General features: G+C 38.4%; 1 protein-coding gene across 2 annotated transcripts in view; it reads right to left on the bottom strand.

Annotated features, from left to right (window-relative positions):
* The window catches only part of slc4a4a (solute carrier family 4 member 4a), an 87,254-nt gene extending 75,710 nt beyond the window's left edge, over positions 1-11,544 (bottom strand). The window contains exons 1-3 of one of the 2 annotated variants that reach the window (XM_071204337.1): positions 11,400-11,544; positions 10,704-10,788; positions 5,042-5,115 (exon numbers count right to left, since the gene is read on the bottom strand). In XM_071204337.1, coding sequence (XP_071060438.1) covers positions 5,042-5,115; positions 10,704-10,720 — 91 coding nt within the window. In that variant the 5' untranslated portion in view covers positions 10,721-10,788; positions 11,400-11,544. The remainder of the gene's footprint in view (positions 1-5,041; positions 5,116-10,703; positions 10,789-11,399) is intronic. The other variant, XM_034090524.2, reaches the window with a different exon arrangement.
* Positions 11,545-16,396: the final 4,852 nt, after the last annotated feature.

Raw genomic sequence — 16,396 nt, 5'->3', positions numbered from 1 at the left:
ACTCCCTTTACTTTTTAAATTAATATTACTGGGGAGATTGTTTTAATTATTTGTATCTTTATCATTGCACTTGTGTTTTAACTTCACTTACACTTCTAAATGTTTTTTATGCATGGCTTATACTGTACTAATAGGACTGGAATCACTTTTAAATTGGCCATTTTAGATCCCCCTATCATTTAGGGTCTTTTACAGATTCCATTGGGACAAGCTCCGCACACGCACACACACGTAAAAACATCGGCACACACACACACACACACTCACACACACACACATACACACACATACACACACACACACACACACACACACACACACACGCACACACGCACACACTTCCTCCAGAGAACCTGGGACGGGGAGATCTTCTTTTTAACATACTCTGCCGCCGTTCCGTGGTCCAGCTCCGCTCTGCACTTTTTAACCATTCTTTTGAAACGGTCGTGTCCTTACGGAGCTTTTATGATGCTTTTAAAAGGGTTTTTATAAGGTTTATGTTTACAGAGGTTTTTAATGTTTTCTTAAACACCTATCTACCGAGAGCCAGTGCACCACGCACCTCCGGAGCCCTGTGCTCTTCCCCAACCTAACCCTACCCCTACCCCTCACACCAGATACTGACTGGTTTTCGGACCCCCCCAGACCCCCCCAATAAAGCAAAACTGCACGTTTCAGAGTGGCCTTTTATTGTGGCCAGCCTAAGGCACACCTGTGCAATAATCATGCTGTCTAATCAGCATCTTGATATGCCACACCTGTGAGGTGGGATGGATTATCTCGGCAAAGGAGAAGTGCTGACTATCACAGATTTTTTCAGATTTGTGAACAATATTTGAGAGAAATGGTTATTTTGTGTATATAGAAAATGTTTTAGATCTTTGAGTTCATCACATGAAAAATGTTCAGTGTACATCAATGGAGTACAATCATGTCACCTAAGGTCACACCAGAGTTCTTATTTGCATGCGTAAGTAAATGATCCATCTTGGCTTGAGTGAAACCACAAACTAATCAGTATCAGAAAAAGATAATTAAGTGAGCTAAGGATCCTCCAGACTTTCATTTTGTACAATGTGTGAAATGACAAGCTATCTTACTTCTTATTGTTCTTATTATCAGTCAAGCTGTGGGCTCTGAGCGAGCAGTGGGGAAGAGACTGAACAGTGAAGACTCCAAAAAGAGAATTAGTCAGCAGTCAAGGACACATGCAGTCACAGCTGAGATGCTGGTTAGGAACAGGAAGTTAGAGAGGCTGAGGCAGGGTTCAAGCTGAGGTGACACCTGACAAAATGTTGTCCTCCAGCATGAGGGACTGATGTGAAAATTCCAATGTTGACCCTGTTATATGTATTTCAAGCTTGTAGATAACTGAGTTAATTTAAAGTGTTTTTACAAGTGGTTTTGCATGTTTTACATTACATTAAAGTTAAAAAACCTTTCTATTGTGTTGAAAACTCTTTTAAACAGCCAATGCTTAACATGTATTTCTATTCAGTGCATAAACAAGTTGCCAGGCATTCAAGCTTGCTTATAAAGTGTAATCTAATAATTAATGGGACCGGACAGAACTGATGTTTTAGTAAACAACAAACATTGTCATTCAGAGGGAATTCAACTTTGTGTTCTCATTTTGTCCTGGGTTTTATCCTTGCCAAAAAAGACAAACAGTATTGAAATGGTGTGTAACCATTGACTACTTTAGTCAAAAAACAAAACAAACCATGAAGTTCTTTGGTGGTAAAACTGTCACTATGCCAGGCCCTTTAACCTGCTGGACTATTACCCAAAATAAAATCCTCACCATGTAAACCTAGCCCTGCTCCGAACAAGAAGCATAATGAGGGAGAGGGGACTTTGAGGGCTACTGAAATTGTAATGAGCTGAGTTTTGGGCATAACAAATAAATATAAATGGAAATAAAAGCTGTCACTCCAAAACACTGCCATAAAACATTTTTGAAGTAATAAAGTTGCTACAAAAACTTACCAATCTATTTAAGGATAGGGCTATGATATCGATATAATATCAATATCATGATGTGAGATGTTATTTCCCTCTTAAACCCCACAGACCCGCCGAAGGGGCCGAAATCACAACATCTGCAAGCAAAAGTGTCTGAGGGCTTCTTAAGATGTAATAAACTATGAATGTTTTAGGTCCATGTAACTGGAAGAAACTCAGCTAACTGATCTTTTTTTTTTTAAACCCACAATGCTGAAAAACTGAAAGCCTCTGAATTAGCAACGAGCGTAAAATGCTAACAGATTACAGCACAGAAACTCACTCGTAAAACCCTTATTATTTATCTTTTCTGCACATCCAACCCATCGATTCGCATCGTGAGATGACACAGAATCGTTTGGTACATACATTATCACTCTATGATAAGAACTTGCGGAGGTAATAACAAGAACAGACATCAAAAGATGTGGCGCTAGGTAGCTAAAACCGGCAACAGGGCCTACCATGGTCGTTGTCTGGTCAAAAGTGGTCTTCAATGGCATTCAAACGATAAAAACGCTGCTGAAGTTAATCCATAGGTTAGTCCAATGTGTCTGTGTCCCTTTGAAATGATTTCTGATAATCCATAAGCAATAAACCTGCTTTTCCATTTCCAGATGTCAGAGCGAGAGATAGCTTCACTCTCATGCAGAGGTCGCGTTAACCGAATATTTTCCGTCAATGACGGATTTTTTCTAACAATGACGGAAAAATCTGAAAGCAGTCCGTCATTTTGACAGATTAGAAGACAACTCGGAACAGCGCCAAAATGTCCACCAGCGGCCCACATTATATTACATCCTTAGTGGCCAGGTCGACTGAGGGCAATCTACTGTACTCTACTGTAGTCTGTTACTATTATGTAGTAATTCACACCCCTGTCCAGTTGGTGGCGAGTGTGTGTATATTAAGTAGCTATTGTCTATTCTTGTTTTTGACCTCGTTGATTACCTCGTTGTTTAACCGGCTTTAGCAATCGCAAAATGTCACGGCAGCTGATCGTCCGAAGCTTTTTTAATAAGTCCAGTAATTGTGATGGTGTGGATAAACGAGGTGAAAAGAGGGATTGATGCGGTGGAGGATGAAGGACAAACCAGTAAGACTAAAACTGACAATGTTCAGCCAGCGGCAGAGGGGCAAGTAAGTGGCAAGGAGTTCAAGCGGGAGTACCGGGTTCAGTGGGAGCAAGAGTTTAAGTGGCTGAGGAGGGAAGACATCTGTAGAAAAGCTAAGATGAGTAACGGATTTGTCCGAGGGTGCACGACGATGCAGAAGTCAGCGTTCAGGCTAGGCTACAGCAGGTCAATTGAGTTGTTCTTGTAAATTTTTTGTTCATATTTTGATTGTAATTGTCTCGTTTAAAACGATAGCATTGTTCATATTTGCCTGTTTAGGCACAATGGTCGTGGTGTTTTTAGCAGCCTCAGCCCCCCTCTGCTGTCAGTGCAGGAACAAATAAATCATTCATGTTCGTGTTGACATGAAAAGTGACCACACGGTCGGTGTCTCTGTTTATCTTTTTTTTCTCCATGCCCTTAAAAGTTCTGTATGAATCATTAAAATATGAATGAATGAACATTTGCTGCTCAGTACCCAAACATAAATATTAAATAGGTCTCATCTCATCATTAAAACATGAAAAATAAAATGACGGATAATAATGGATTATGACGGAAATTTTACGATCCTGTCCGTCAAAATGACGGACAACGAAAAAGTCTAATGCAACCACTGCTCTCATGCAAAACTACATGCGCAAAGCCCCCACCTTTTTGTGTTAACGTTGGTGTCTATGTGAAAACTCCCCTTCGATTCTATTGGCTCTAACGGTCAGAAAGAGATGTCAATCACCAAAATCGACCAATGGGTTCCAGAGAAACGGTAAAAATGCTAATTTCCACCCAAATCACCTCAGAGGTGGAGTCTTTTTTGCTAAACCTCTCTAAAAAGGTCAAATGTCACTTGTTTTGCATCAATCTTGATACAGGGTACTTATTATATGTTGTATAGGCTTGGGGTCTAACAGGTTACATTTTGGATATGGTAAGTGCTTCCTTTGGTGGTTTTAAAGGCTGCATGTCTCAGTAAAGCAATGTTCTTTCATGAACTTACCAGACTGTTCTAGCATTTCTATTATTGGCCTTTGCCTGCTTAGTCATCAAATCCACATCACTGGGGATTATTTAACAAGATTCTCATTGTGTAAATACTTTGTGTATGGTCAACCCTACAATATCGACATAATACTGATATCAATATTTGGTCAAAAATATTGTGAAATTAGATTGTCTTGATATCATGCACCACAGATATATAAATATATATGCCTTATCTGGTTGTGTCATTTATAAAAAAGGGAGAAACATATCATTGTCTCATCACTCATTTGTCGAATAGAGATCTATACTTTAATGAATAATGCTACTGGCTATTTTCTGGTGGCATTAATCAATTTATACAGATGCCAATAGAATACAATTGTCATTTTATCAGGAGGCAATCTTTGAAGACATGAGCATACCGGCATTTGTATCCTCTTTGTTGTCCTGAGGGTATTTACGGGGATTAGTGAGGTAAACACAAGGTGTCATGCTCCGTGTTCTACATCTCTCTCATGCCAGCTCGTTAACAGGTGAGCGTCACTGTGTACGTGCAGGAAGGGCCAGAAATGTGGCACTCTTAAAAAACGCTAGATAAAGTCCTTCCTGTTTATGTCAATGAATGCTTCTAAAATCAATTCAGACGAGGTGAGTTGTTTAAAATAAAAGAAAGCGTCAGAAATGTAAATAATTGCTTAGCTTAAGGTCGTACTTTTTGTTAAGCAGACTCAGTTATGTCTGAGGAACTTCTTCAAGGTACTAAACAAATATTTCAGTTGGAGGCTAAACCTTGGTAAAGGTTTTATAATGCACCACCTTTGTTGTTTTTTGCGAGTTGAGTTACTATTGTTTTGTAGTTTATATTATTTGGTAGGTCAAATAAACCTCTTCAAATCACATTTTGAGACATTTGAATGCACAGGAACAGGATAACTTACCCTCTACCTCCTCCTCGTCACAGATGTGCTTGAGTAAGGACGCCCCCCGGTCCAGCACCGCCTCATCCTCCATCCTGTAGTAGTAAAAGAGGAAGAAAGACTGTTCACACTTCTCCTCCTGAGACAACATGGCTCCATAGTTCCTCGGCTCATTCGGATACAGTAAGTTTGGATTTGCGTTCAGTCTGGTGCTGCTGGTGGCGCTCATCTCCACCCGTTACAGACTCATTGACAGACACGCTATGGGACTGCCTGGCAGCTCTGAGATAGCACCTTGAGATCTGCTCCCCTGTGACTAAACTACCCTCAAGTGTGAGAATGTGGGTCGTCCTTGAGGAGGGCAAAGTGCGCAGTCGATAGGTAGGATGTAATTGATTTAATCTGGAGGTGGGGGGGTTAGGGAGAGGACAGGAAGTCTCTGCTAATAGAGCGTATTGACCAAAGGGACTGGCGCTGGCCATACGCAAAAAAAAGAAAAGTTGACAAATTAAAACTTTGAGATATATCCACACCGTACGACTCTGAATCAAGGTGTTTTAATTGAAGTGGAAGTAGGAATCTGAAAAGGTATCTGTTAGTGTTGTGTCTAATCAGCTACACGCCCACACACTACAAAGCCTCTCCATCTGGCTGGTAATGCCTGCCAGCCCCCTCTCCACCACCCTCCATCTAAGGAACAAGTGGGGCATCACATGTCTGTCTACTCATCCTCCCTTACAGGATTACGCCGGCTTTACTTAAGTGACAACACACAGAAGCCTGTAGCAGGACGGTGTGTGGGAGCCCCCCCCCCCCCTCCTCGTAGGTGTCAACCTACGAGGAGACTTGGTGTCGTGGTGCATACATAAAAGTAAAACGAAAGTTCAAAACACAGATAGAGAACTATTTTAAGAAAACTATAATAACATTAAAGATAATAAAAAATATAGTAAAATAAAATATAGCATTATTTACATTGAGATAGAATGGAATAAAATATGTGCAGTTAAAAGAAATAGATATTGTCAACATTGTGTGTATTAATGTAATGCATAGAGTCTGCATATGATTACAACTGCAGATAAAGTGAGGAAAAAACATTGAGTTAGTTACCATGATTTACCAATATAGCGTTTAGGAACAATAGTTTAAAAATGGCTTTGCCGATTTGAACAATTTTGAAGTGGTTGTGGGCGTTATTGAGGATGCTGAGTCAATTTCTATCATTTCAGGACAACAATTGCAGTTTAAACCAGGAAATATCCATATTTGTTCTTGATAGACTTTGGGTCAATTTTGAAGATTTAAATCTCTGGATGATTTGGATTGGACAGATTGCATAAATCTTTGTTTTCTTTAGTGTCATTTCTTGATAACAATAGACATTCGACTTGAATATTTTTGAACATACATTAAACGTTGTTATACTGTTAGTATGTGCGTTTTCTGTGTTGGTTTAAGCACATTTTCAGTGTGTCTGCAATGCATTTATTTCACATTTAGATAAAAAGGTATGAACTTATTGAACGGCCCCAGGCAATCCAAAAAAGATTATTGTAAAAAAACAACTAATTATTGTTTGTGTAATTAACAGTAGATAGCAGAATCTCCTTGTTGTGAGAGAAAACTAAAATGTGTAAACTTACATAATAAAAGAAAAAGTGTAGTAGCCTTTTCTGGTGTTGGCTCAGAGAAATATTTACTATCTGAAATCGGCATTAACGAGAGTTCAACACTTGTTTTCTTGAGTGTTGGTTAGAGAAGTGTTTGTCCACTTGCATGTAAAGAATTACTTTCTGTTTTATTAGATGCAAGTTGTATTATCATAACATATACACAACTACATTGTAGTTATGTATTGTATGAAAACTTAGATCGCAGGTTCCTCTACAGTGCAATTACAAGACATAAAAGAAATATATATAAAAAACAACAATAAAAAAAGAATGTGCAAGCTATTAATTAATTAGTTATTAATTAATTAGCTAGTAATTAAATGTTGTATCTGTGTCCAATAATCCCCTAAATTTGAGTGATAAATGCATTTGATGTGCTTATGTCATTAATACCTTCCAACTTAGTCCATTCTAGGTCAAAGTTGACTGGACGACATGGGCTAAGCAGAGTGGCAGGGGGACACCCAGTATTCCTCCAGCTGGTGGGGATTGAGTGTTCCGTCCACGAGTAGACATTCTCTGCATAATGCCATGCTAATCTTCATGTTGTACATATTATTACATTTAGTTTATAAGTGTCTTGTTTTGAAATTTAACAAAGAAAAATCAGGAGGCAAAATCTGTTAGCAACAATCCGAGAAGTGCCAATCAGAGTTTCTGATTAACATGTGCAGATTATGTGAGAACAAACAACTCCCTGATCAATACTTTTAGAAAGAAAGAAAAGAAAACAATGCAACACTTGCTGTCTTTAGTTGTACGATTTTTAGACCACACAAACTACAATTATTCTAGAAATAAAGTTAAAGCTCAAGTTTTATATGTTAATTTCAGAACATACTGACGCTATCTGGTTTATTTACTCCAAAATTGAACTTGTTAACTTCTTTAAAATCCAAAATGTTATTCAAAATGCCATCAGATGTTTTTTCTGTCACTACAGAAATTGTATTTTTAATAAATCTGGGTCAATGTAATCTGATTGATTACTCAAACACACCTTATCATAGTTTAACTTTGATGTGTCACTCTTCCCGCTCTGGGTGGTCTGGTAAAGCATTTTAAAACAACACCATGATTCCACAGCAGTTCAACTCTGGACTTCAGCAGCTCTCCTGCTAATACTGCCCTTCCTACTTCCTCCATTGCCACCTATGGAACAATCATGGACATAACAGGCCAAACTCCACTCTGCCTGACCCCCACACATGTCTGCTCCAGAGTTGTATTTCTACACTGAACTTAACACAGTAAAAGAAGGAAACGACAAGGGCAACAATTATTGCAAAAAAGAGTGTATTAGCTGGGGATAAAAGAAACTCTTCACTGAGTATTATATTTCTCAAGGAATATAGGATACCATAAGTAAAGGATTATTCAATCACATATTTTAATAATGTGTGCATGAAATGGCTTTAACAGGAAACCAGCAAATAATCAATATGACTACAAACTCAGTGATGAGGCCAAATCTGTACATGTGTGTTTACTCTGCAGGCTGCTGATCTTGTTGTGTACTTTGCAACACAAAGCATCAATTAAGGAATTTAATTGCACAAAATGCAAAAGAAAACGCAGGTGTTAGGGTTAAGGTCAAATGTTTGATGCTTCTCTGACAATTACACGGCGTAAATCAGAGTAATCTTTTTTTATTATTATTATTATAAGTCTACATATAATCAGGCAAAAGGGCATTTTGATTTCTATGACATTAACAACAATATCAACTATACAGTACTTCTACTTATGATTTGATTCATTCAGGACTGGTTACTGATCTTGACTTGTTCGAAGTTTGGATGTTAAATTCTGACTCTGCCTGTTCTGTTTTAGATCACTGAATTCATTTTAATTATCAAAATCCCTTAAAGAAGTACATTAAATATTTCAATCTAACATTTATTTATCTCCTATGGATAAGAGCAACATAAGAAAATAAGTAAAAAGGTAAAAAAAAAAAAGCATGCAAATAACACAACCAACCCAATGCGCTGTTAAGAATCTAAAGTATTTTAGGGTGGATTTTCCCTTCGGTCAATAATTTAAGTTATGTCTGTATTGACTATCAATATCTAATCAATCAAACAACCTTCTAACAAGCAATCAAACCTTGACAAGCTGTTACTTTGCACTCTTGATTGTTTATTAGCTGCTATATTTCACTCCACAGATATGTTATCAGTCTCCCTGTCCTTGTAGGGCGTACAGTAATCTGCCTGTAGCCTACATTTACTATCTGTGTGAGGAGGTGAGTGTGTTCTCTGTACTCAAGCTAAACTGGCGGCTGTGCGTCCAAACCGTGGAAACATCAAACAGCCTTCAGGCATCCCGACTGTGTTATTATGGTATATAATATCAACTGTAGTCAAAGCATGAGATACGAACGTGAATGTGTATCTAGTATGCTGTACTCCAATCAAGTTTAGAAAATCCCTCATGCAACGTAGGCAGAATGTCATCGGATATCTCATTGACCTGAACCCCTCCAAGGGCTTCTGAACACAATAAACAATTACAGTTTTTGTTTAATGATAGCCACACCAGGCTTTAGTCTGACAGAAGTTACTATGGTGCATGAGGTAGAAATGCAAAGCTTTGTGACATGGTAATTGTCACACAAATTTCCCACTGCTCTCTCTAAATAAATGTGGATCACATGGGAAAGGCCAGGTTTGAACTGGGATTTAACATCCTGGAATCATGGTTTCTAAATCATGATGACAAACATCAAATAGCTCTTTTGAAATCACTGAATTAATGTCATATTGCTGGTTTTAGTCACTTTCATGAATTCCTGCTTTTTTCCGTTTTTGTCTTTAGATAAAACAGCATAATTAGGGTAACAATACATATTGTCCAACAACAACCTGCTTACTATCCTGAAATCAGAAATAAAACAATTATTCAGCAGGGGCAACATTTTGTTGATAGTTTTCTAAAAGCAATCACAAAAACACAAAGTCACATTGATGCCGTGTACCTGGAACACTGACAGCACTTAAGTGAAAAAAATCCTTAAGCCATTTTGATAGTCTTCTTTAAAAGATGCAATACCGCCTTTTTAACTCTATAATACAATATACACTCACCAGGGTATCTGCACATGTTTTAAGTATAAATTGAATTACTTTTTAAAGACATTTTACCACTATAAGTACAAAATAATACAATTACTGCAACTAAATACAATCTAGTATACACCGTTAATACGTTTTATTGAATTTGAACAACTGATATATTCAGTAAACATTAACCAACATAACTGCCTTCTCATCGGGGAGGAAACTTGCATTTGTTTAAAAAATATATCACCTATAAAATGTGGATTTAGAGTTGAATTTGGCATGACAACTTGAGAAAAAATGTGCCCCGGAGAAACTAAATGCATTGGGGACATCAGTTCAGAGCACGTTCACAAAATGAAATAATAAAAATAATAACCAAAAATTGTAGGGCCTATAATATCAAAATCTCACTTTGATACTTGTTAAGGATCACAGGGATGCTGACTGATTCATCACAGTTGAGATTGTGCAGCATGAAACGAACAGAGCACGGTGTGTTCAGGGTCACCTGCAAGTATGTTTACCTCCAGGGCTTGGATCGTTCTAAAGCCATTACATATCTGTTCATGTCTTCACGTTTAAACTTTAACAAACTTGTAATGATCTTCTCTGGAGTTTGTTAATAAACTACCTTTCAGGATTTGTTAATACCCAGCCCTGTTTGGTTAGTTAAAGGTGGTTTCTCAGCTACATGCAAGTCAGATTTAAAATACAGCAGTTTCAGCATATCCTGTCACAGAAGCAATATTTGAAACGTCTTCTTGCAGCCAGAGCACATTACTGAACCACTCAAGCTCACATCATATCTAATCATGTATTTCCTTAAATTAAGCACCGGAGGATGTGTGTGCTCTTTTACATCCAAGTGTGCATTATTCAATGTATTAAATGTCAAGCAGCTCCGTGTACACCACTCCTGCAAAGCTTGTTGAAGTCGCTTACTTCTTTGCGCTGCTCATCTCGTCAGGTTGCGTGTGATAAATCTCCCGAACAGAGCGGCTCACCGGAGCGGCTGCTGATGCTTGACCTGACAAAGAAACACATGTCATATCTCTGCTTTCTGTGGAATCAATGCACACTCAGAGCCTCGACACAACCAAATAGTTTGACTCAAATGAAAGTTTCTTAAGCCACAATATAACCATCAGAAAGCAACATTCTGAAGGACATTCAGCACGTGACAGATTGACCAAATATGGGTCTGCCAAAAATCTGATTTAGTCTAATTTTAAAAGGGTAAAATACAGACACAACAAATTGCAAACACTCTTTGTGGACCATTGCAAGTCCCGTGAGCTGTTTATTTCAGGATACTTTACTGAAAATTATCAGACTTTTTGCAGATGTTTAGGCTCTTAATAGTATACACATGAGTTTGAAGCAGGGTCATAAATCACGCAACAACTGAGCCAAAACAAAACGCGCTCCCGGTGTGCATTCATGCACACGCCACCCTTTAATCGTGTGATAAATTGCTTCAACAAAACTAAAGGCCACGCAGAAAGCATGACATGAAACCTATTAAAAAGTGACATAAAGTCGCTCAAAGCACGCTGTAGGATTTCATATTATGGTGATTTATGTTCATGAAAGACGCCTGTTCGCACATGCAGGAAATCTCAAGGTGGAGCAACTTACCGCTATAGGTCTGATCTGGTGCTCTGTGTGTGGCTCTGTTGTCACCCCTGCGGTGGCATGAAGGTAAAGAAGTCTACTTCCACAGCTCGGGGAAGTTAGTCTGAGGCATTGTGCGGGGACTGCGCTCAGCATGCTGCCGGACCGTCCTCCTGTCAGCCACTCCTCCGGGGGGAGGTCAACGGCTCCACGCTGCACCATCATCACTGTTTCAGCACGCGCGCATACCCACACACACATAAAAACACACACGCCAAGGCATTGTGCAGCTATAACAGCTGCAGGGTCAATGCTCAACACACACACAGTTCAGTTCAACTGTAAAGTCATATGTTAATAGTAAGCAATAATAACTTTTGTATAATATATGTATCAATAATTCAATAAGGAGTCTTACGTTATTAATGAAAAAAACTGATAGTTGGGAAAGGTTTCTTAAAATATATAGAATGTGTGTATTTGTATACTGATTTATTTAAAAATGTTGTTATCCGGAAACTGGATGACTAATGGGAGGGCTATTGTATTTGATTGTCGGTTTCATTCATTTTCTGTATCAATATTGAATTATTAGAATTTAAAAAAGTATCTCTGATCTGAAAAAAATAAACAATATTCCTGCGTCCTTACACAAGAAAAAAGAGTTTACATTTTGGTCAAAGCTATCTGTGGCACATTTAATGTTTAGTCAAATGTTGTTTGTATTAAGTATTTGAATCCAAAATGATTATGTATTGCAGGATAACTTCAGTGTCTGTATATGACACTTGTTTGGATTGTCCGTTTAAATTTCAACTGTATTTTGAATATACAGCGCCATCTGTTGGAAGCACGAGGATTACATGTCAAGACCTCCACATCATGAGTTATACACCAAAGAGTCACATTTTAGATCATTTTATATCCAGGCACCACAAAACAACCATCATCTGAAAATAAGTTAATGAATTTTGTAGAAAGGTTGAACCATGAATAAAAACACACTGACAAATTAGTATGTCATCATCTTTCTTTCACAATTAAGGCCACCATCAGATCATACAAGGTTCAAGGTTCTTTATTTGTCATACGAAACTTAGCTACAGAGTAGTTATGTCGATGAACAACTCACAGGCTTCTCCAACAGTGCAACACAATAATAGAAATACAAATGTATATCAAGGATTATCAACATTCAAAAGATTCAATTTAAAGATCTAATGACATAGTTTTGGGATTCAAACGCTTTTGTGGCTCTAGTCATAGCAAACTATTCAAGAACTACAAAAAAGATAGAACGATTTTGTCCTTTATGGTTTGGATTCGACATGGGATTTACTCTTTTCTTTTTAATTTTTAATTAATTAAAGGCCAAGTCGGACCTGGAACAAGAAAACGTCATACTAGAGTTTCAAGGTCTTTCAGGAACGGAAAAAAGAGTCCTGTTTTAGCTTCACTATGATTTCCTTTGATATTACCCATCCATGTCAGGCTCAACATCATATGTTGTAAGTAACTAAGTACATTTACTCGAGTACATACTCGTACTTTACTTGAGTATTTCCTTTTTATGCTACTTTGTACTTCTAGGCTACTTCACTACAATTCAGAGGTAAATCATGTATTTTTACTGCACTACATTTGTTGTGTAATGTGTACCTTAAGTTATTTGTTGACTTTTCCAAAGTGTTTGATCATCGCATCTTAAAGCAGAGGCTGGTCAGTATAGGCATATCCAGCCATGCAGTGGGGTGGTTTGTGAAGTACCTCTCTGAAAGGTCCCAATGTGTTCACTTTGGGCTGTCTTCTGAGTGGTTGAACATTGCTAATGGTGTTCCTCAAGGTACTGTTTTAAGTCCACTTTTATTCTCTATATATATCAATAGTTTAGGTCAAAATGTGGATGAAGCTACTTTACATTTTTATGCGGATGATACCGTGATGTACTGTGCAGGTCCCTCCATTAAGGAGGCTGTTATTAAATTACAGGCTGTTTTTAACATTATTCAGACTCAGCTCGCTGAGCTTAAGCTTCTTTTAAATGTTGAGAAAACCAAGGTAATGCTCTTTTCAAAAGCTAAAAAGACTCCAGACACTGCTTTGGATATTGTTACTATGCAAGGACAAGTACTCAAAGTGGTTACCTGTTATAAATACCAGGTATCTGGCTTGATGATTCTCTTACTTTTAAACTTCAGGTCATTAATCTGCTTAAAAAGCTGAGGGTTAGAATAGGTTACTTTTTTAGAAACAAGTCCTGTTTCTTGCTTGAGGCCAGGAAAAGGCAGTCACTGACCTTTTTACCTGTGCTGGACTATAATGATTTGATCTATATGAATGCACCTGCCCATTGCCTGGAAAAGTTAGATGCTGCCTATCACAGTGCTCTGAGATTTGTTACTAACTGTAAAGCACTTACTCATCACTGTACACTCACTGTATACCAAGGCAGGTCTGCCATCACTTACTGTTCGGAGACTCAGTACATGTTCATCTACAAAGCTATGCTGGGTAAACTACCTTCTTATATCTGCTCTCTGATCTCTCGACGAATTGAAAGTACTTATTGCCTGATATCTCATGATGTGGTTTTATTAAATGTGCCAAGTGCTAGGACTGTCTTAGGGAAGAAAGCTTTTACTGTAGTTGTGCAGCTCCACTAACTTGGAACAGTCTGCAAAAATGTTTAAAACTGAGCACTTTGGTTCCCCTGCATCATTTTAAAACTCGGCTGGGTGACATGCTGTTTGATACTCATGGTACCTGTCACTGTAAATAGAGTTTGTACTGTACCCTGTACATTATGTTGTATGTCATCCTCATTGTTGTTCTGTTGTTTTTATGTTACATGTGTAACTAATGTGCTGCAGGTCACACTTGAAAAAGAGATATTTTGATCTCAAGGGGCTTCACCTGGTTAAATAAAGGCTTTTTTTGCCATCAGTGAGGAAAAGAAATGGGGCTCAGAGCCTCAGAATACTGAAATCTGTATTATTTTAAATATTTTTGTCCTTCTAATTTGTTATTTTTTTCTAAATAACACACTGTTATTTACTCACCAATGACACACAATTATCCTTGTTTTTATTTATTTGTTTAATTCCATAATCTCTGGCTTTTTTGGCGTAAAAATAAAATAACCGGAAACATATACACAGCCACTGAACTGATTACCCAAGATCCTCAGCTATGGTTTAAGTTCGGCGATTGGATTGTTTAGCCGCAATGCACGTTGGGATATGGTGTTTATGCGATATGAAATCCAAAAAACATTTTAAAAAAAGAAAATACTTTAATCCGAGTGTGCTTGCTTTTCTCTTTGGAAGTCATCACATAACGGCATTGTAATACACAGTTCGGCTGCATTAAATATTACTAGGGATGCTTCGATCGATCGGCCACCGATCGGTATCGGCCGATACTCACTCTGCCAATCGATCGGTGCTCTCTAAAAATGCCGATCGCGAGAGCTGATCGCATGATGTAAAATACATGACGTAAAATACATGACACTTTTCTCTGTGCAAGCAAAACAAGCTTGCAAAAATGGCTTCACGAGTCTGGTAGTATTTTAAGGTGTCCGAAAATGACAATAAAATAGCGGTATGCAACGTGTGTGAAGCAGAAATCCTGCAGCTCCACCCGCTGTGACGGACCGGTGAGTGGAGAAAAACACACACTAAGAGTTAAACCTAACACACTTAGCTATTTTATCTACCTCTGGAACTAGCTAAATTAGTTATAAATATATTTCAATCAGGAGAGACGTGATGCATAAAATACATGTTTATTACCGGGACACATAATATGAAGGAATAGTGATTGACGGATTACAACAAGTGAATGAAGTGATTTTTTGGCGATTAGGCCCCGGTTTGCAGGATGATCATTCAGCAGGGGAAAACCGCTCCGATGAACGCCTCGGGGTCTAGACACTGGTGGTGGTGATAAGTAGTTCGGTCCAGTCTGAAGGGAGAAGGTTTTAGCTTGGCCCTGTATTAGTAGACAGGAGGCGAAGGGGTGGAGGAGGGTTGCGCGTTGACACCTGAAATGACAACTGACGGAGAGGGAAGAGCAGATTTAAAGGGGTTAGTGGGTGCGATGATTGGCTAGCCAGGGAGTAACACCCCTGATCACTTAATGAGAGAGGAGAGAGTATTGAATGATGTGTAACACCAGAGGATATTGGTCTTCCTGATTGAACTTGCGCTGAGCTACATTTACTCTTCACTGTCGGGTCACTCATTACTGGATCAGTGAGCTGCATGAGATACTGACAGGCTTTCAGGAGAGAGAGAGAGAGAGATTCCGCTAATTTCTCACGTGCTATTATCCAAAGTTAATGTAAACTTGAATAATGTACTTCATTTGAATGTAATAATTATGTTGGTTGTTGTTTGTGGAAGCGCCAGTGAATGAGCCCCATTAACTGAGTTATAAAAATCACTTTAAATGGAAGATCCCCATAGGCCCCGCCCACTCGATCGGTATCGGCCGATACTGATTCCGGCGATCGGCCCAAAAATTGGCGGTCGGAGCATCCCTAAATATTACACATCTGCCGTAGTTCTCTATTTATAGAGCCCTGATTAGAAGACTTCTAGACAGACTGGAAGAACTGCCATAAATATATCAGTAATTAAACAACATCTTCCATTTTTCTTCACACAATACGTCTCCTTGCAGTATCAACATTAATTCAGCTGACTTTTATATTTGATCTAATTGGTAGATAGGTTATATTTTCACCATAACGGTGCACAGCTGATATAAAAGGATTTGTAGTTTTTAAAGATATCACTGATTTTCTTTGAATTAAAGAATATAAATACTGAGTCTGAAATTGTCATAGTCTGCTCCATCATTCACCAGTAGTTTTCCATTCACCTGTCTCACCTGTTTTCCACACCCACTCGTTAACTCACTCTCTTTCTCTTCTGCACCCATTAGCTTCTGCCAGTATTTAAACTCGCACCTGACACACACTCTTTGCCAGATTGTACTTTGCCTCATGCTTGTCT

The sequence above is a fragment of the Pseudochaenichthys georgianus genome, chromosome 9, assembly GCF_902827115.2.
Source record: "Pseudochaenichthys georgianus chromosome 9, fPseGeo1.2, whole genome shotgun sequence".
Classification (NCBI taxonomy): domain Eukaryota; kingdom Metazoa; phylum Chordata; class Actinopteri; order Perciformes; family Channichthyidae; genus Pseudochaenichthys; species Pseudochaenichthys georgianus.
This window is presented reverse-complemented; position numbering and strand designations above follow the sequence as displayed.